The 21,645-nt window shown below is 40.2% G+C and overlaps 1 protein-coding gene across 1 annotated transcript; it reads right to left on the reverse strand.

Moving 5' to 3' along the window:
• Positions 1–336: 336 nt before the first annotated feature.
• LOC110838596 (uncharacterized) lies at positions 337–20,259 on the reverse strand. Its single transcript, XM_087351790.1, has 14 exons — positions 20,211–20,259; positions 16,979–17,027; positions 16,133–16,244; positions 15,427–15,565; positions 15,059–15,212; positions 11,371–11,558; positions 9,794–10,045; positions 8,241–8,520; positions 6,442–6,669; positions 5,532–5,701; positions 5,044–5,213; positions 4,006–4,164; positions 2,835–3,039; positions 337–1,328 (listed from the first exon to the last, which is right to left on the reverse strand). The coding sequence occupies exons 2-14, from the start codon at positions 17,000–17,002 to the stop codon at positions 1,178–1,180; spliced, it is 2,232 nt and encodes a 743-aa protein (XP_087207916.1). The 5' UTR covers positions 17,003–17,027; positions 20,211–20,259; the 3' UTR covers positions 337–1,177.
• Positions 20,260–21,645: the final 1,386 nt, after the last annotated feature.

The following is a 21,645-nucleotide window of genomic DNA, read 5'->3' on the forward strand; positions in this document are numbered from 1 at the left end:
GTTGTTAGTGCTTGGCTGTTATTGGCCGTTTCGGCTGTTGTCAAGCACTTAAATAAATGAATTGAATTGAATTATTTGCTGATGGCTTATAGATATATCGGAGTATTAGCGATGTTGATGACTGCAAACTGTTACAGGACAACATCTATTCAGTGCAAAATTGGTGTCTTGTTAATGGGATGCAACTTAATTTAAGTAAAACGACTGTTATATCATTATATTATTCAATAAATGAATCGAATTATTATTATTATTAATATGGTAATTTATATATTTAGTTTCAATTGTTTGTTTTACTTTTATTATTATTGAAATAAATTAATTACTTATTAAATTTTATCCTGTACTCTGGTTTAGTGTTTGGCTGTTATTGGCCTTTTTGGCTGTTGTCAAGCACTTAAATAAATGAAATGAATTGAATTGAATGTTCTAATGAAGCTGCAGTCTTGTACCACAATGGGCTCGGGAGGGAATAAATAATGTGTTATGTTAACTACGTCTGGGTTAATGGAACTTTCTGGTGCTGTATTGCCCAGGTACCATGCAGTTAGACGGTCTAAAGTCTTCTTTCAGGCTCGGCTTACGATCTGTTGAGCTGATTCTGTATTTGATGTTATCTCGGAAAAATGCCTTGAGTTTCCCATTTGATTACAGCTGTCACATTTTTCTTTTACTCTGTATGTATCATAACTAAATTCAAGTCCCTAGTTTTGTAATAATAATTTGTGCCTATTCATTAAAATACTTAAAACACCGTACAAAATACCATGAATAAATAAATACATCTGTTAACTGAAAGCATCGTCTGTTTCTTCATGGCATTTGAAAAGGTTGGTACTTCCCCAAGGACATGGCACAATTACCCGGTATATTGGGGCAACTCAGCAAAATTAACTTTTGCAATTATTTTAAAATATCACACGTAGATCAGAAATCAATATAAAATTCTCAGTGCGTTGCCTTCATAATGACGTTTTTGTAAATGACGTTCATGAAGCAAAACATTTAATCTTCCCCTAATACCATGAGGAGAAACAATTTTTCTTTCTTTGCTGCAAACAATATTCTCCTTTATTTTTTTCTGTAGCTCCAACATCAATTCCCAGATTTCTACATTATTTTAGTAAGGAAAGTAATTAAAATTAATGTGTTCGTCGTGGTTGTAATCAACTGCAAACTACTGATTTTCCCAATTGGACGTTTTTTTACGTCTCTCCTCCATTAATTTGTCTTTTTGTTTGTAGGCGTAATCGCTTGCATTTGGCAGGTTCTTGATGACACAAGTCGACGGAGCGTATCTACAAACATTCATGTCTGCCGCCAGGTACCTGCAATTTTAAATATTAAAAGTGAAAACAAACCCTCTTTCATCATCCATCAGTATTATCTACACTCAAGACAATTTTTATCACATTTCACTGACACAGTTACAGAAAATATGTAGCTCTACATACGATGACGTAACTCATGAAGGAATACGTCTTCTATCATAAATAATTTATTTAATATAAATTTAATAGAAATGTAATTTGAATGTCAGTGCATTTATGTAAAGAAATTAACCATTTTCTTTAATATATATATATATTTACTTTTGGGGTTTCTAAAATATCAGAGATTTCGGTGTAGAATAAGTATAAAAGAATTATCTTTGTGAGTCGTAAAATGTGTTGACCTAAAAATATCCGTCTGATGGGCTGGCTCTGTCTTTGGGTAGAATGGAAAACTGCTTGAAGCTAAGGGCCCAGGTTTGCACCGAAATGTCGTTGCTTATAATTTGTTTCCAGACAAACTTAACAAAAATTCACCCAATCGGAATTCAATGCACGATTGCCACATCATATTTCAGAACAGTTCCCACGTGATCTTTCTTTCACTCATGCACGTAGAACCCCGGCCAACGTCCTATTATAACGTAATACATCAAAGTGGAGGGAGAGGTTATGACTATTTTAAAACGCTGTCAAGTGACTGTTCTGCGCTAGCTACGTTTGCTACACTACATTAAGCAATTACCTTCGGTCTAAATAATAAATTTAATCACACACTTTCTTTGGAGAGATGAGCGTGTCTTGTTTGAGACATGCGCCCATGACAACATTTCCCTCTTTTAGCAATACATTTTCAAGAAAGTTTTTGTCCCACCAAAAATAGTTCTGGAGAGGTTCTGCTAGACGTAAAACAAACACAAACCAAAATCAAATGAATTTCTTAGGGATTTCTGGCTCTTGAACAGTCGAGTATGAAGAAATCTGTCTTCTGGGATGTTTTTGGAGCTCCTTACCAACTCCATCGACAGATGGAAGGAGACTGCATGGTCAAACACGCCAAGAGACAGTCATTTTAAAATAAACTTCCATCAAGAATGGGAACATGAGACGGCAGGCGTCGTTAAACCTGAAACTGGCCTAACATTTACATGAAAGCCGAAGGTTATGGCGATGCTGATGTGCTGCACTCCAGAAACTTCCTGCCCAAGAGAGTGCCACTGATCAAAGAAACTTAGTCAAAGAGCTTCTTATTAATGCAGTTACACTTTACGTCTGATTAGCATTGCCTAGTAATTCGCCCTCTGCTTTAACGACACAGCTTGACCGTAACATCACCCTGCCTGCTTTCATTCTACCCCCTTCCTCTCACCCATTTTTCGCTCGTTGTATTCAAGGCCCTGAGTAAGCAGTAATGACCTCGGTCAGTTTCTACGACACTACACGGTGTAGCATCCGCAAGATCGCGGATACCTCGACCCGAAATGATTCACTTCCTAGTGCTTTTCGAAAGTAACAGTTTGTGATTATACAGTCCTGAACAATCAAACAAAGAAACAAACAAACCATTTATCTTCCTTGTCATTGTAACATTTGACACAGAAGTCGGCTTCCCCCTTGCAACCTCCACCGATGACAAAGATCGTGTCGTCGATCACTTCTGCGTTGCAGTAATCTGCATAGAAGTTCATGCCAGCGATCATGGTCCACGTGTCTTTTGCAGGGTCATACTTTTCGGCACTGAGCTCGTCTGATGTCTCGTCGTCTCCTCCTGCACACACACACACACACACACACACACACAATCATACATTCCGTAACAGGTCACAGGAACTTATTCTAACCCCATTCAGCGGGGCCCTTCTTGATATTTATTACTCTGTCACCTGGCCACAAAATGTTTGAACTTCATGCAGCCACAAGATTCATTACCTTATTCACAAAAGACGGTAGTTGAACCCTTCTCACATACTCTAGATCCTTAAAACATTTTAATATTATCCTTCCTTTTAAGGCTATGTATCACAAGTGGTATCTTATCTTCAACATTACCAATTATAACTTTCTAGATGTTTGTATTTCTCGTAATTTCAATGCTTCACACTCCATCCGTCTTATCCAACGGACTTTACGCTCTTAAAAATTTTTTAAACGGAAGGAATGAATTACATGCAAGGAAGAAAATTCATTCCCTTTTGCAGTGTTAATATTAGTAGGAGGAACGAAATTAAGGATGAAATAGCTACAATATTATTTGCGCCTGACATCTGTTTTCTGCTTCATGAAACTGTGTGCAAAAATAGCGTCCAAGAATTGACAGAAGATGCACTGTTCAAAACGGCGTTACACAAACAAGTGACGAAAAAAAAGTCTGCGAAGGGACTGCTTTAAACCATCAGCTTTTTGGGGATAACTGCACGGCAAAGTGATATTTCCTTGCTACAAGAACAAAATATTTGCCTTTGAAACTGGGACTGTGTGACAAATGGGGAATACGTTACTTGAGATACCACAAGAGATTATCTGTTGTTAGTTAGTTAGTTAGTTAAGTGTTCTTTTTGAAGAATGTAATCGAAACCACGAATCGGGGTTAAAATTACTGATAATACTGTAATGATAGGAGAAAAATGCTGTTCATAAAATCTCAGTCACTCAAAGAAAACCAGGAAAACATTTCACAATAGCAAGTTTGTAAGAAGGATAGAGGAGCATCACTCAGAATGTCCAGAGTTCTCACCTAGGGCGTACAGACAGCCGTGGAACGCGACGCAAGAAAAATTGGAACGCCCAGAATGCATTGGTGCAACGAACGTCCACTGGTCGGTGTCCGGGTTGTAAACTTCCACCGAGTTTAGAAAACCGTTACAATTATTTCCACCAGCGACGTATATTTTGTCTGTAAAAACAAATTAGCTATATGACACAGACTGTACACATATTTGGTGTACGCAGAGGCACTAAAGTGGTCCGTGCAAGGCACAAACCTGGGACAATCCGTATTTAAATTTGTAAATCTATTAATGATATTGTATTAAATGTCCCCCTTCGTGTCACAGAAACTGCACAGACACGGCTGTCTCTGTTCATCTGTTTCTTTGTTTCTAAAGCAGACAATAAGCGTGTTTAACTAATAAAATTTAATATAAACAGTATAAAGTGCATAATTAATGCATAATGGAAATGATGGTAAGTTACACTTCTGCCTAACGAATTTATTAAATTTGGTGCCACAGGTGTAAGGTACGAGCTGCCAAGCGGTGCTCTACATTTATAATATAATGTGCTATTAACATGAGATTATTAACTGTCTCAAAATCATATTACATCTGTATTAAATGAGAGCCAGTTTGATAGTTTGATCGTTGTTTGCATTCACTCCTAGTGTACACTACAAAGACAGAAGACGATGCACTGGGACAGCTTACAAGGGCAGAAGAAACCATCACGCACTCAGAACTTCAAGCAGTTGCAGTCTGTGAAATAACGTAGTATGTAGCACGGATAAAAGAAAGAGATAATAGAAGGATATGGGACAATGGAGTGAGGGAATCTAACATCAAGAACGAAGAGGAATGCCTCAATGACGAAGGCATAAAGTTCGCCTGAAACGTCGGCAGAAATCAAACGACAGCCATCTTCGTACTCGGCACCGCGAGAACTCAAATCTTGCGATTCCTTCAACCGTTCTTGCGTTCTTACACGCGTACAGACAGACAGACAGACGCCTCGACTTCTGCACTAATTCACACATTTCTGTTTCACAGCTTTTACGAACCATTCAGCACAGCCGCACTTGCACTGAGTCGTCTTTTTTTCATGGGAGCGATCCTTGACCACTGGTTCGTCTTGCAGTCGTATCTTTCCGCCTTTCTGAGACACCGACGACCGTCGAAGCCGCCCATGGCGTACACTGCACCTCGCAGAACAGCCACCACTAAACTGCCTCTGAAACGAAAAAAAGTACACGCTCCGCTATGCTCATTTATTGCTGATGGAAATGCATTTCCTCTCGCAGAACGCAGTTGTTCGCTCGTCATTGTTAAATCACAATCCAAATGAATTAACAAGCAAATAGTATTCTTAAAACTAACATTGTCGCAAAAGTCCTCCTACCTATTCACACTTTGCACCGTACTCCTGTATGTGAGTGGTACAATCTTACAGACCCTGCCCATATTTATATCTTGACTAACGGAGCGACTATCAGCTTTTTAATAAGGACTTTGTTACAAGGAGTTCCTTAGTTACCAAGCTGCATCTTACCTGCGGTCATGCATAGGCGCCACCTCGCGGCATGTCTTCGTGACTGCGTTGAAGCAGCTACTTGAGCTTAAGATTTCAATGCTGTTTTCACCACCGATGACGTAAATGTCGAAACCGACTACTGCCGTGCCATGGTATGATCTCGGGCCGATCGAGTCGACCCCCTCCACCTGCAATAACGACAGGCTTTATGTTTATTTGGGTCATTTGTCCTATTAAAGTGAAGTCCTTACGTTAGAGTCCAAGCAACCGACCACCGGAGCAGAGGTGCAACCTCCAAAAGTGGACCGAAATTGCTACACCGTGACGGGTGGCACTCGACAAAGACCGTGAGAAATTAACTTGGAGCAATGGTGGAATTATGAGAGACGGGGGAATCAGGAAGACGCGAAGAGAAGCTCAAAGATTACCAGTGCTCTCGTCACCCTACCCCACCCCAAAGCCTTCTAATTCACGCGGCGTTACCACGCAGATGGCCAAAATCGACACTGGTCAGTGCTTCTTTTATTACCTTGAAATCCACTGACGATTAACGATGACTTCATTTCATGCCTAAAATCAGCAGACAGGTTGCCATGACAGTTGATGTGTGGACGCTTATTGTAAAATGTATATAAGGCAAACTTCACATCCTTCGTCGATTCCTATTAGAACTCACATTGTACATGAGACTCAGCATGTGTGTAATTTATGTATTTATTCTTTTTAATTCAGTCTTTGGAGGTTCTTTCAAAAAAGGGTTCACTGCAATGGAAATAAACGAACACGAAATAAAGAGGCAACGAGGTGCTCGTGATTTAACTTAAATAAACAATTACTTAGTAAAATTAAGCAAAAAGGAGGAAAAGTAGTTTTTCTCGGAGGCGTCATTTAAAGAGGCACGGTAAGAGTAGAAATGCGTGCAACTCACCACACTCCACCGGTCTGCTCGTGCGTCGTACGCTTCGATCACATCTGTCGGGTCATCGTCAGCATACCCACCAACAGCAAACAAAATGTCCTGTGGGATTCGCGGGTAGGCGAACTTTGGTGTCACGAATTCCTTCGTCATCATTTCTGAGAAGTGCAGAAACGAGAGCGCCTCCGAGATGATGGGTAAGCACGCCATATTTTCCGTCACGTACGGGTTATTTGATACCTGTTGAACAGTTCAATGTGGACCTTATAAACATTAGGAAGGGATGCCATGTTCCATTGCAGAGGAGATAAGAAATTCACACATAATTTGGGTGGGAACTCACCGAAATAGACTATGGTATATACAGGGAAATATGTTTTGTGTAACGACGCTCTTAACAAATGCACAGGTTGTGGAGAGAAGCGAAATCAAGGATGAATCGATCATAGAGAAATGTATTGAAATGTGTTTCAACCGAAAGTTAAATACTTCAGTAAGTGATGCATTTTGAGTTACATTCAAAATTGTAATTTATTTCTCGTCTCTCCCGTGCGAGATGCACATTCTTTTTAATTCGATAACTTTAATTAGTCGCCAAAATTACGTGGCACCAAAGAAAATTATGACAATTAGTTGCTTCGAATTTCAAGGGAAGCAAACTGCTGCATGTTGATGATTGGGTTGAAGGCCCGGCAACACAAGAGCGTGTGATTATGGGCTCGATGTCTATTAAGAGCCATTGCATGTTTCGACCTTAATTGGTCATCAGGTGGTTCTCCTTAATTGTTCGAAACTAGTAGATAGGAATTCTAAATTGTAAAGACATTTGAAGCTGATAACATTTTCATGAATCCGTTGATTGTTTTACACGTATTCGTAATAGGTGAGTGGCTGAAAGCACAGGGCATTTGACCTAGAGTAGAAACATATTTTCTCTGGAGTTAAAGCGTGTGATGAAATGGACCAAGAAATATCATAAGTTGTATGGCTGCTTCGTGAGATGACGGTTAAAATATTAGAATGTTCACGCTGTCTATGATTTTGAAGTCCCTCGGGTAATTTACTCTTTGATGTAGAACGAGAGCTATCTTGCTGCACATTTCGGATATCTGTTGTCCCTATGTGGTCAATCAGCTGAAGATTATCATGCTAAGTGATGCGTGAAATTATTATAGCAGCTAAGACAAGCTTCTTATTTTGGAGGATTTTCCTTTTCAAGCTGAGTGGATGTTTGAATGTAGTTAACGGTGGGATGCCGTAGTTGAACTTAAACACGTAATGGATCTTAATAAAGGCTGAGACTGTAATAAAAGATTATAGCGCAGACGGACTGTAAAACTTACAGACAATGAATAAAAGACGATTGTTAACTCCAACCACATATCTGCATAAAGGACGAATCGAATATTCGTTTTGAAAATACGCAAACATTTGCGAGCGTGTTACCAGCGGCATCCCTAAGGTAGTTATTGTAACCATGGTAACTAAGGGAATCTGGGGATTTCTTACGCAGCAAATTTTGCACGGTATAAGACATTAAAATCATTCTATACTTTTCAAATTGTAAATGTAAGATTTTAACCAGAATTGGAATACGCCAACAGATTCTGTTAAAGCTCATCAGTATTAAATCTAATGAACATCCGGTTAGACTTTCTCGAGCTGGAACTGCGGACAGACAGACGGGCTTACGCGTGACGAAGATAAAGACTCACGATTTGCATTAATTAGTTACGAACACGTGTGAATATGGAATTTAAAATGCGGGCTTCACTTTCCAAAAATATCCTCGATTTTGGGGGCATACTGACCTTCTCCTTGAAAAACTTTGCGTCAAGTAGTCCCAATCTGACACCCTTCAAAAATCCCGCGATGTGACCTTTCCTGTTGTTGGGGTCGTGGTTGATCCACCGGAGAACGCACTCCCACACAACTCTCTCGTCCTTCACGTTCAGTTCCTGGGACCCGATTATCGCATGCAGATCCTCTGCAGACAGTTCCATCAGTTCTTCGCTCTGCTGAGACACTTCCAGGAAGTGGCGCAAAACGAAGCGGAAAGCGCAAGTCTCGAGGTCGACGCAGAAGTGAGACCTGCGACAGCGAGGGTAAGAGCCGACTCAGAATCGATCTCCTTCGAACTCTGACACATTGAAACACTGCAGCAAGAACTGGATTCTCAAGCATTTGCACACCATAGTATTTCGCCCCAAGATTTTACCTTAGCCGTGTGAATCCCGAATAAGTGACACTGAGAGCAGACACGTGGATAGGCAACGATGAGGGACGTTCCGTTTTACCGGCTCAAAATAGAAAGTTTTCGGCTCTGGAGGTTCCCAGGCAAAGCCCGCTCGTCCTCGTGATAAAGTTATAGGTTGAAACAAGGGCATGGCGTACGCAAGTGAAGAAGGCAATGAGATGAGAAGTGTTGAATTTTGAATTATGGCGAAACGACATTGTGTTAACTGAGTGTGGGAATCACGGGTCGGATAAGCCGATAAGTCGGATGAGCGAGGGGAAGGGGAACGTGGTCATGGATATGGAATAAATAAGTAGAGACTCAATACAGACTTTCCTTGGCGACGGATGATGCGGGCGTTTCGCACGCACAAGTTGACGTCAAAAGAGTCACTCGTGAGCGCTGTTCGAGGGAGTCCCTGTATTAAAACAGTTAATTTATCTGTAATTCTGAAGATTCTCTTGCTATGTTGTCGTGAAGAAGAAGAAGAAGAATTAAGGGTTCAGCTTTTACGTGTTTGCCCGATAATAACCAATTATTTAAAAGTCCAGAAGAGTTCATAATAATCAGCAAAATCTGGGTGTGAGGTTAGATCAATGAACTGTATCGCGTGGACATCGCTTTAAATACTCTCGTCGGTAGAAACCGATCGCAACCGATCTGGTTGAAATTCGGTCGCTTAATGCGGGAATCGGATAATCGAGGCTCTGTTAAAAGAGGTTTTGCTGTATGCAGAAAATGTGGGGCTGAATGTTCACTTTCATATTGTGAGGATTATGAAAGAAGCAAGGAATTCCGCAGAGAAATAAAGAAAGAAAGAAGAAAAGGAATTCGAGAGGAAGACAGATTTAATTATGACCCTGCAAGAGGTCGTGATTAACGTTCTACATGGTGAAATTAGTCATCTGCTGGTCATAACGACGATCAAAACATGTACAGGTAAATCAGAACATTTAAATTACAGGGACATTAATAACAGCCCTGACCTACAACGCTTTATAATTTGCCCAGTCCTCAGTCAGAGGGTTTAATCTCCGACCCGGCAGTCGGCTGCTCTCTAGTGTAGAGCTGCTTCGCCGCAGCGACGAAGGCTGACGTCACAGCAAATGACAAATGAACATAATTTACCTTGCGAAGTGCATGATATCGATACAGTTGCCGACGTCCATCTCGTCCTTCAGGAAGTCGCAGCAGAGTTCTTTAACGTCTGGTATACACAAGTAGTCAGCCGTCAGGAGCAACTGACACGCGTTGTCGGAGTGGATGTCCACCTCGCGAAAATAAACATAATTCAGTATCTGGGTCATCACGTCTGAGCTGACTCCGTGGAGGATAGTATCAGTCTCCTGACTGGGGTGCGGTGTTGTCGTGAAGAGTTGCCTGAAACGTCACGAAGCAGTCGTCGATTTTGAGAAACGGCGAGCAGAAAATTACAAGTCATGCGGATAAACTTTATGTTTTTATAACTCACGTAGCTAAATAAAAGTATCCTTTTGTCAATGTGGTGGATAAATTTTTGTTATCTGAATACTTCAAAAACTCCCAGAATGTGTACTAATGGGACCAGATTAACTCCGAGGGTGTGAAGATCTTGCGTAGGCTTAACAGAATATAACTTACAAATCGGACAGTAAGCAGTGAACATTTGTACTATAGAATGATCGCCTCGTTTCTTACATAACCTTGACTCCTTCATGAGATATCTGAGGTTATAATAACTACTACAGAAATTTTAAAGCCAACCAGCAAATTAACACAAATATTTCAACATACATCACGAGCTGTACATTCCACTGATTGATCAGTTCGTAATATGAAATCTATTTGTTCTGCTAACACATTCTCCCGACAATAAACAACTTAAGAGAAAAGACGATGTATCTACATGGCCTTTAAAAAGCGATTACCAACCAGGACACAATTTTATATGACAAATTAAGTGTTTTGCAGTGCAACATTTATTTGTCGGAAAATTGAAAGAGGGGCACAGCTTGTAACAAGACATGAGAAACGTCTGTTGGGAAACAGAAACAATGGTTCACGGTTATAATTCATTTCTCATTTCAAGAACGCACAGCATCTTTATTTAACACACAAGATGATTAACGTATGCACAAATTCTCGAACGATTCTCTCCTACCAATGAAACATTTCTCGCGAAGTTCTTTGTTACAGTTTATTATATTTCAGACAGAGCAGCTTTCAATGTTACGGGCAATGGAGTGACAAAGTTGCATTACCAACTTCCTTCTGGACTTAGTCGGTCGTCTTTAAGTCTTAAAACCAAGACTTTTGGAAATGGATTCTAATTCTCCCTCCAGATTGATTGACTGTCACCTTGGTACAACCGTACTTAAAAATTAAAACAAAATACCACCTACGTCTTCTGGGAAATTGCGTCGTGTTGTCTCGTAGAAATTATCGGACGTTTCAGAGGTTCTTACTGCCTCCATCATCAAGGAAAGAAGGCAGTAAGTACGTCTGAAATGTCACTCAGTTTCTACGGCGCAACGACCAGAAGACATTAATTAGTCTTCTTCCTCACCGCCGTGAGATTTCATGAAAATGAGCAAATAATAAAAGAAAATTGCCATATAAAAATACAGGTTTCTGCAACAGAAGGGTTATAACATTTTACATACGAATTGAGATCCATTGTGTCTCTATTTCACATGTTAATCAACCACGTCACTTAATAAACAAACCTGAAATATTCGCTACGCATCGACAGAATCACTCTGTGGACTGGAAAGACGCCGCCGTCCTCCAACCTCAACACCGCGTCACACAAGAGGTTCTCCTCTCTCAGCTCTTTCAGGGAGACCGATGGTTCGGTGCACGTGTACCTGTCGTCATCTTGAGAACGGCTGCAACTTTGGTTTGACTCTTTGTCCTGAAAAAACAGTCCAACGCTGTTACAGGTTTTTCTTCATACTGACGCGTGTGCACATCAACTGAGAGTGACTGAGAAGAATATCTGGTTCTGCGAGAGAGTTACTGACAAGGGAATGGAGAAATTTGCGTAATATGAAGCTTTATAGATCTGTTCGCTAATTAATAAATTGCAGGCTGTCAGATCAAGGGTGATGAGATGGGCTGGGCATGTAGTACACATGGAAGAGACAAGAAGTGCAAATTTTTAGTCGGAAGACCTGAAACGAAAAAGTCACTTGAGAGGCCTATGCGTTGCTCGGATAATATTAAAATGGATCTTAGGAAGGTGGAAAATGAAGGTGTGGATTGACTTCATCTGCTTGTGGATGTGGACAGAGGCGGGGTCTTGTAAACACGAACATGAAATTTCATGTTTCAAAAAGGCGAGACATTTGAGAAATACCTGTTGAGATTCAACACAAAATGACAAAGCTCTAAATGTGACATATAACTATCTAACTAACTAACTACCTAGACTGCTTACGGAACACGAAGTTTCAACACCGAACTAACAAAAGCCCTCCACCAGACCCTGCCCTGGGCCAACAAAATTCAGTCTCCTTCAACTCCTAACTCCGATAGATCCCGCCTGAGTTTATCCTCCCATCTACGTTTAGGTTTTTCCAGCGGCCTCTTCTCCTCAGGCTTTCCAAAAACACCCGGTGCACACTTCTCGCCCCATCCATGCATACCACATGCCCCGCCCATCTCACTCTTCTTGGCTTAATCACCCTGAAGATGTGACTGATAAAGGCAATATTAAGTGATGCCGCGTGTTTGTCATTATTCACATAAAGTTAAATCTTCTTATATGTAAACTACGTAGACATTACTTATAAGATATCAATGTAATCTATAAAGTGTTTAAATGCCTCTACTCTGGTGAACCAATCTTAAAAAAATACGACAAAATATGTCATAGAAATTATGTGACCTTTGATGCAGAACCAGACAGTTAACAAATAACTTTTGTAAAAAGAAGGCTACGTCTTTTCATACGCATAAACATTTCGTGTTCTTCTCTCTCTCTGTATAACTAAAAGTGCTTAAGAGCTCACATGATTAAGGACTTTCCTGCCTAAGTTACACATTTCTATACACTACAAGCACAAAATGTAATTTTAATAGCCCACTTTCTTTGCCGAACCAGATGGTTCATCATCGTGTTCAGAATGCCAGCCACCGGGGTCTATCCTGAGAAAGTTGCATCCAGTTCGCCCCATCGAGTCCCATCTCCCTAAGGTCCATATTAATGTTATCCTCCCACCTACGCCGAGGTCTTCCCAGAGGTCTCCTTCCTTCAGGCCTCCCAACCAATAGCTTGTAAACAGCCCTCCCCTGCCCACCTCACCCTAACAACATCGGTGCTCGTCATGCACTTTTCTCTATTACGAGGTGCTATCCAAGAGTTCGAGGAATTTGAATTCTACGCGCGAACCGGCTGTGGAATGGCCTGCCGCCACTAGATGGGGCGAGCAGTACCCTTTCTGAATTAGTGTGCGAACAGCCGTGAAGGCGAGAGGCCGCGTTCTTGAGTATCGTGCGTTTGTGTAACGTTGTGTTGTAGTGGTTCAGCGATTTTTTTAAACCTGCATAAATGGCAGATTTTAAGGAGCAAAGAATCTGCTCAAATTTTGCTTTAAGCTTAAAAAAACTGCCGTAGAAACCCACCGCATGCTTGTGGAAGCATTTGGTGAGAATGTCAAAGTAAAACTTTTTTGTGGTACAAGCGCTTTAAGAATGGACGAACGTCTGTCGACGACGATGTGCGTTCAGGACGACCATCGACAAGCACAACACCGGAAAACATCGCGAAAGTGCGAGAGGCTATGGTTGCAGATCGTAGACGAACAATCCATGATATTTGTGCGATCGTAGGAATATCGTACGGGTCCGTGCAACGCATCTTGTCAGACGATTTGAACCTGAGACGCACTGCTGCAAAATTTGTGCCGAGACTGCTGAGGAACGACAGGAAAGAACGTCGCGTTGCTGTCTGCACTGAACCCAAAGATGAAGCCAGAGATGACCCCAACTTCATCTCCAAGATCATAACCGGTGATGAGTCATGGGATTACGGTTATGACCCTGAGACTAGGTAGCAGTCGTCTCAGTGGAAGTCGCCAAATTCACAACGGCTAAAAAAGCCATGTTGATTGTTCTTTTGTTATCCAAGGCATTGACCACAAGGAATTTATTCCCCCTGGTCAAACTGTCAACGGGGAGTTTTATTGTGAAGTTTCTAAACGGCTACGGGAGAGCATTAGGCGCAAACGTCCGGAAAAGTGAGAGAACAACAGCTGGGTTCTCCACAACGAGAAAGCGCCCGCCCTCACATCGCTCGTTTTTCGGCAGTTTTTGGCTTCCAAAAACACGCCAGTGATTCCCCACCCACCCTATTCGCCTGACCTCGCCCCCTGCGATTTTTTCCTGTTCCCCAAAATGAAATTTCGATTGAAAGGCCGTCGTTTTGACACAATCGAGGAGATTCAGGTAGAATCGCACTTGAAGACTTCCAGGGATGCATGGAATAATGGAAAAGACGCTGGGATCGCGGTATCCATGCCCAAGGGGACTACTTCGAAGGAGACGGTGGAAACTAGGCGTTATGATATGCAATATTTTTATGGGCAAATTCCCTGAACTTTTGGGTAGCACCTCGTATCTGTCCCACTCCCGTTTTGGGTCCAAATTTCTTCCTCAACACTCTGATCTCAGAGACCCTCATTCTATGTTCCTCCGTGAAAGTGAAAGACCAAGTTTTGCACCCATACGGCACAACTGGCAAAATTACGCTTTGGTTCATGCTAATCTTAATTAAGACTTTCCTGTCCCTCTGGGCTGAAAAAAGATTAGTGTGATAAAAGTTTGCCATGACAGATTGCACAAACTTTCTAGTATTTGTAAACTATACAAAGAACGCCACCAGGTACTTTGCAATGTAAATATGCCAGAATGTGTAGCAAAGCCAACAAACTATAATTCCAAAAATACTGTTTACCATACTGGAGAACATTTATGTTCCAATTGCTCTCTTTGCTATTTTTCATATAAAACTGGCTGTGAAGTTCATTTATTGTAGACTCATGTTTGTATCAAAATTTGTAGTAGATGGTCACATTTCATTAAATGTGTTACCTAATAAAGTGTACACATTATGTCATGCCATGGAAACACTGCTAACATGACATTAAGGGACAACCCTCTACTGCTGTTTGTAGAAAGTGTCCTTCGTGAAGAGTGGAGTATGTAATGAATTCTTCATGATGAGATGTTCAACTGTTTGTGTATGTTCAATGCTCTCCATCACGTTATAGGATTATAGCAAATCAACCCAATGATAGAATTACATAAATGTACCTCCTGCATACGATTCTGTGTATTCATTCAGGGGGAGGTTTGTTGTGAAAAAAGTGACAACAAAGTCCTTATGCCATGACGGCGTATTTAAAGTCTTACCCCAAAAAGTAATATTCCTTTCCAAGGTTTTTGTTTTCCAGTGAACACATGTGGAAACTTTATGGGAACTTTCTTAACTCCTTCCAGCCCAGCCACATCTGCTACCATTATGGCTTTCTCCAGCTCGGTCTCTAACTTCTTTTCGTAATTATTCCTGTAGAAAAAATCAATAAAGTTGTAAGAGAGAAAGAACATTTTTTTTCTATGACAAACACTTGTACAGAGGATCTTGTGTTCTGCTGACCAGGTTAGACTGGCTGTTCCAGAATCAAAATACCCGCACAAGTACAAAACTTATTCATAAATATTACAGTCTTGCATGCAAAAATATTAATCCACTGATAATTAAAACAAAAGTTTTCACCTACTTTGAACCACTTTCTCCAGCCTTCGGTGGTTTCTTCCCTTTACCCTTTGTTATGTATGCGTTCCATTTCTTTCCTATATCCCAATAAACATTAAACTTGGTCCTGATGCCCTGCTTTGGTCTCGCCCCTTGAGCTTTATCTGTAACATTTACATAGGACCCCTTTATATTATTGTTTGCATCAGTTGTGAGTTTTGCCTTAAAGTCCTCCTAAGCCCTTATCGCTACGCCACAGTACAGTTAAATTTGCTTCTGTGCATAAGCATCATGTCGTGCAAGCATATAGGGCCTTGGAGATCGAACAGTAAACAGCGGTTATTAGTCAACCTCATGGTGCAGCCATTTTACTTCCAGGATCCAATGGACAGGTACTTGGTGGGCAGATTTAGAGAGAGAGAAAAATTCCAGCCCCTGCCAATGCTCTGCCTGCAATGTTATCAACCTGCACAATAGTCTTATTAAAAATTACTGAGTATTTACAATGTGACTTGAAGTAACCCAAAGTTCAAACACAAATCACCTGTGCTGAAATGGGAGTTCACGAACTGTAAGACATTTTTCTACTCACACATCTGACTGCTGATCAATCTCAGAATTCTGATCTACATTGAGTCCCATAAACTTCTTTTGGGTCTTAAAAATACTTGTACATTTTAAGACTGTCTCAAAACTTTATATTAATAAATTGCAAATTTGTCTCAACATACATTTCTCTTCAAGGTCATAGCTTTCTGCAGCATCTTCATACAGTTTTACTGTCTCCTTATGGTTTTTCTGTTTGGCTTCCTGGTTTGCCTCCCTTACACACCTACGTGCTTTCTGCAGAAAAAAGAAAGAGAAAGAATCTCTGGTAAACATTTTCCAAACTCACAGGAATTAACATACAAGAGAGACAATCTTTTTAGGTAAACAAGAGTTATACATATGATGCCCTTTTGTTACAGCGTTGGATCAACATATCAGATATACATGTGGCTTGGTAGTTCAGTTAAAATAGTACATGGCTGAAACTCTTGTTGTTTCACTATTAAAATTACAACACAGCCACACCCAACCAAGTTGGTTTGTAGTTAAAATGGTAGTATACCTTTTGTCAGCAATTAATCAAATACATCCTCTTATGCATAATTAACTTTTTAAAGACAGTTCTGATCCAATTATCATTTTGTCATCTAGGAGCTAAACAAAGAAGAAAGGTCAGATGAACTAGCTAAATGTACTTCCACTACAAAATTAATTTAACCCTTTCCATGCTACATGTAGCACTGTAAATAAAGTTGTGAGGACAGCTGGGAATAAGCTCATAACAAAGTGGTCATCAAGTGCCTCAAAAATGGCTTCAGCTAAGGTCCAATCCTTTGATTTCCACAAAGCATAGGGAATGTTTTAAGCTAAGTAGCCACCAGTTCCTCATGAAAACCCCTGCACTACAGAATGAACCGGTTCCACATTAATGTTAAATAAAAGTCATTTCGAAGTACAGTCACTCCATTCATAAACGTGTATATTGAATTTTATTTAACCTTTACCTAATAATCAAAAAAAAAAGTTACCTGCGTTGAAGTTCCTTCTGCCATTCCAACACAAGTAAGCGAGAAAGTTCTAAAAATATAAAGAAAGCAAAAATTAATTTATATTAGCATGTAAAATTGCCTGTTGTATTTCTTACTAAAATAAACCTTGGTAGTTATCAAACATGGCAGGACAGCAACACGAAATTAAAAGACATATTAAGATTGACTCTTGAGATGGAAAACCATGACTGATGTATAGCGCATAAATTCTAAACCCCAAACACTACATGAAGACAATTGGTCAGTTTCATATTTCATGTCACTTCCCGGCACTCTTTACCCCAGGACACAATTCTGAAGTCTTCTGGAGAACCCCATCAGAAGAACGACAGGAACATGAAAAACGACCACGCGGCATGATAAAATGAAAAACTCCACACAGTGAACTCGTGTTTATCCTCAGACACTGGAAACATTTTTCAATATCCATGTGAACAAGAGCAGTATTACCATTAGAACCACGAGTGTCATCAATCACAAGCAACGGCCATGACTGCACAAGGTAAAGATAACGCCTTACTCCAATGCTGACATACAGAATGGAACTTATCTGGGACCACCTTACAGAAAGTAAGTATCTTGGAAATGTGGGAAGGCACAAAACATAATTATGAAAAAAGGCACTCCTCATGGAGGAATCTGACACAGGCTTATGGGCCAATCTAACTAACTAACTTGATGGTTTACCGAATCAGAAGGTTCATCACCGAATTAACAAAAACCATCCACCAGACCCTGTACTGGGCCAACAAAATCCAGTCTCCTTCGGCCCCTATCTCCCATAGATCCTGCCTGACATTATCCTCCCATCTAAGTCTAAGTCTCCCCGGAAGTCTCTTTCCTTCAGGTTTCCCTACCAATACCCGGTGCACACCTCTTGTCCCATCCATGCGCGCTACATGTCCCGCCCATCTCATTCTTCTCGACTTAATCACCCTGACAATATTGGGGGAGGAGTACAAATTTTTAAGCTCGACATTATGCAGTTTTCTCCATGCCCGGTCGTCTTCTCTCCTAGGCCCAAATATCCCCCTCAACACCCTGTTCTCAAACACCTGCAATCTGTTTTCCTCCCTCTGAGTGAGTGACCATGTTTCGCACCCATACAAAACAACATGCAAAATTATTGTTTTGTATATTTTAATTTTCAGGTTCTTGGTCCATCTTAATGTTATCCTCAAACCTACGCCGAGGTCTTCCCAGAGGTCTCCTTCCTTCAGGCCTCCCAAACAATAACTTGCAAACAGCCCTCCCCTGCTCACCTCACCCTAACAACATCGGTGCTCGTCATGCATTTTCTCTATTATCTGTCTCACTCCCGTTTTGGGTCCAAATATCTTCCTCAAGACTCTGTTCTCAGAGACCCTCAGTCCATGTTCCTCCCTCAAAGAGAAAGACCACGTTTTGCACCCATAAATACTTTGCACTCAATAATAACAAACATTCCCCGGATTTAATATGCTTTTGTAGGGAGATAATAAGAGGGAGATTCGTCCATAATTAAGCTTGTAAAACCGAAATAAAATTCTTCACATTTCCCTAAAACGCTTTAATAATGTCGATGTATCAAGAAATGAAAAGTGTTGGAATTATTATTCAGAATATATACCCCACTTCATAACATCCATATATTTTTATTAAGATTCTAGGCTACGAAACATTTATTATTCTTTTAAATTTATAATTGCCTACTGGAATATTATTTTATTATAAATGATGCCGTGAACAAACAGAAGTCAACCTAATATTACTTGAAATTGTGTTAAAAAGAAGACAAGCCTAATTCTCTTACACGAGTTCTTAAATGCAGATGAAAACACGTAAATGTGACGAACAGCAATAATAATAATAAATAGGAATCCCTCACCTCAAACTTTGTTCAAGAGGAAAAGACCACGATGTCCACCGGCAATTATCAATGGAGAGAGTAGAAGGCAGTATCACAGGTTTCTTAATAATTCTTATATACGATAAGTACTTGTGATATTCTAAAAGGATTTCAACAGCACAAAATTCTGTAGTCTACGACGCACTTCTTCTACAACCGATTCACAGCTCAGCTCTTTCAGCAATAACGAAAGCGGATTGTTGACGGCAATATATACCAATACAACAATGCGGAGTAAACACATGACGTAACAATTAGCTTCTTAGGTAAAGGAATACGGTTCATTCAGGCTATTATACTGCATGTATAATAAACGATAAAAGAGCCTTATGGCAAGCTCAATAAACAGTTTAGTTGTCTGTTTATTGACATTGTCGCGTCTGGCATTGTTGTCTGTTTATTAACATTATTGTATTTGGCATTGTCGTATTCGGCATTGTTGTGTCTATTTATAGACATTATTGCTTTTGGAATTGTTGTATTCGTTTATAATTGTTGTTGTCAGTTTAATGACATTGTTGTATTCGTTTATAATTGTTGTGTCTGTTTAATGACATTGTTATCTTTTCTTCTTCTTTCTTACTATAAAAATTTGTGATTCCTCGTTGTCGTCAAAAAATGACGTCATCAACAATGCCGAGTATAAACAACAATGCCCAGTACAACACAACAATGCCGAGCAAACAAATAACGCTTCACTACCGAGCATTGGGGGGGGGGGTTGGTGAAGTTTGTAAAACGCAACCAACCCCTTCGGGGGTTTGGTTGCTTTTTAAAATCTTGAGTAAGAAAATAAACTAACCCCCCCCGAACATAGGGTTGAAACATTTGACCAACCCCTCTTCGGGTGGGGTTAGTCAAGTTTTTAAAATGCAACCAACCCCTTCGGGGGTTGGTTGCGTTTTATAATTTTGTGTAAGTAACTAAACTAAACCCCCCGAATGGAGGGTTAAAACACTTGACCCTTGGAGGTTTGGTCAAGTGTTTAAAAAGGAACCAAACCTTCGGGGGTTAGTTTAGTGTCTCATTCAAGTGCTTTAACCCTTGAGTAAGAAACCAAACATTTCTTAAATAGTTTTATGTCGCTGTTCGGAGCCGATGTGCTTCTGCTGGGGCAGTGATCATGCGACTGGCTTTTCATTATCTGTTAAATAGATCTGATGTTGTAGTTCTTTACGTCGCTGTTCAGAGGCCAACTGTTCTTGTTCAGTCAACTTTTTACGTCCAGCCCCACCCTTGCAAATCTTCGTCTTAAAATCGATCATAAAGTCAGTTTTCATAATACTTTCTTAATCGTAATATATCGAATGAGTATCAGTTTACCTTGTTGGAGATGTTAGAGTTGGTACTTCAAATACTTGATAACGTCTTCTTTAACTTTTCTGATGTTTTAGGTCGACTGTCAGTCAATATTCAAGAATGCGACGTGCTGCTTCTGGAACAGTGATAATGCGACTGGCTTGATAGTTTTTGATTTCTTTGTTGTGAAGCGTTATTTGTTTACTCGGCATTGTTGTGTTCCAGAACAATGCCACAACAATCACACATTTTTATAGTAGACTAGAGCAGGGCGCTCCTTTCGGAGCTCCTAGGGAGGGTTGGTCAAGTTTGTAAAACGCCACCAACCTTGTGTAAGAAACTAAACTAACCGCCACGAATTGAGGGTTAAAACAATTGACCATTTCTTTTTGAAATCTTAAGTAACACGCAAAACTAACTCCTCTTCGGGGGGGTTAGTTTAGTATCTCATTCAAGTGTTTTAACCCCTGAGTAAGAAACTAAACTAACCCCCTGAATGGGGGGTTAAAACACTTGACTAACTCCCCCTTCGGGGGGTTGGATGCGTTTTAAAATCTTGAGTAAGACACTAAACTATCCCCCTTCGGGGTGTTAATTTAGTGTCTTATTCGGAGCACTTTCTCTAATCTGATTTTTTACTTCTTTATGTCGCTGTTCAGAGACCAACTGTTCTTGGTCAGTCAGCTTTCTACGTCCAACCCCACCCTTGCAAATTTTCGTCTGATTGCTTTCCTTTCTGTTTTTGTTGAATACGTTTTTCTACTTTTATCAATGTAAGTCTTACTTCACTCTCCTTCATTTGTTAAATAGTTCTGATGTTTTACTTCTTTATGTCGCTGTTCAGAGGCCAACTGTTCTTGGTCAGTCAGCTTTCTACGTCCAACCCCACCCTTGCAAATTTTCGTCTGATTGCTTTCCTTTCTGTTTTTGTTGAATACGTTTTTCTACTTTTATCAATGTAAGTCTTACTTCACTTTCCTTCATTTGTTAAATAGTTCTGATGTTTTAGTTCTTTACGTCGCTGTTCAGAGGTCAACAGTTCTTGGTCAGTTAACTATCTACGTCCAACCCCACCCTTTCAAATCTTCGTCTGATTTTTTGTTCTTGTGTTCTTGTTAAATACGTTTTCCTGCGTTTATCAATATAGGTCTCCCTTCGCTTTCTTTATTTGTTAAGTACGTCTGATGTTTTAGTTCTTTACATCGCTGTTCAGAGGCCAATTTTCTTGGTCAGTCATCTATCTACGTCCAACCCCACCCTTACAAATCTTCGTCTGCTTTTTTTCCCTTCGCTTCTTATTGAATAAGTTTTTCTACGTTTATCAATGTAAGTATTCCTTCGCTTTTCTTTATTTCTTAAATAGGTCTGATGTTGTAGTTCTTTACATCGCTGTTCAGAGGCCAATTTTCTTGGTCAGTCAACTACTTACGTCCAACCCCACCCTTGCAAATCTTCGTCT

This window comes from Zootermopsis nevadensis, unplaced genomic scaffold, assembly GCF_977971745.1.
Source record: "Zootermopsis nevadensis isolate Lab colony 2312 unplaced genomic scaffold, Znev_1.0 Znev_ptg000020l, whole genome shotgun sequence".
In the NCBI taxonomy this organism is placed as follows: Eukaryota; Metazoa; Arthropoda; class Insecta; order Blattodea; family Termopsidae; genus Zootermopsis; species Zootermopsis nevadensis.

Excerpts from the sequence above, each read along its gene's own strand:
- LOC110838596 (XM_087351790.1), bottom strand. The coding sequence starts at position 17,002 with ATGGCAGAAGGAACTTCAACGCAG. Across the intron at positions 15,566-16,132 it reads CTATGACCTTGAAGAGAAAT|ATAAAGCTCAAGGGGCGAGA; the intron begins GTATGTTGAGAC and ends TAAATGTTACAG. Across the intron at positions 8,521-9,793 it reads GATATCATGCACTTCGCAAG|GTCTCACTTCTGCGTCGACC; the intron begins GTAAATTATGTT and ends TCGCTGTCGCAG.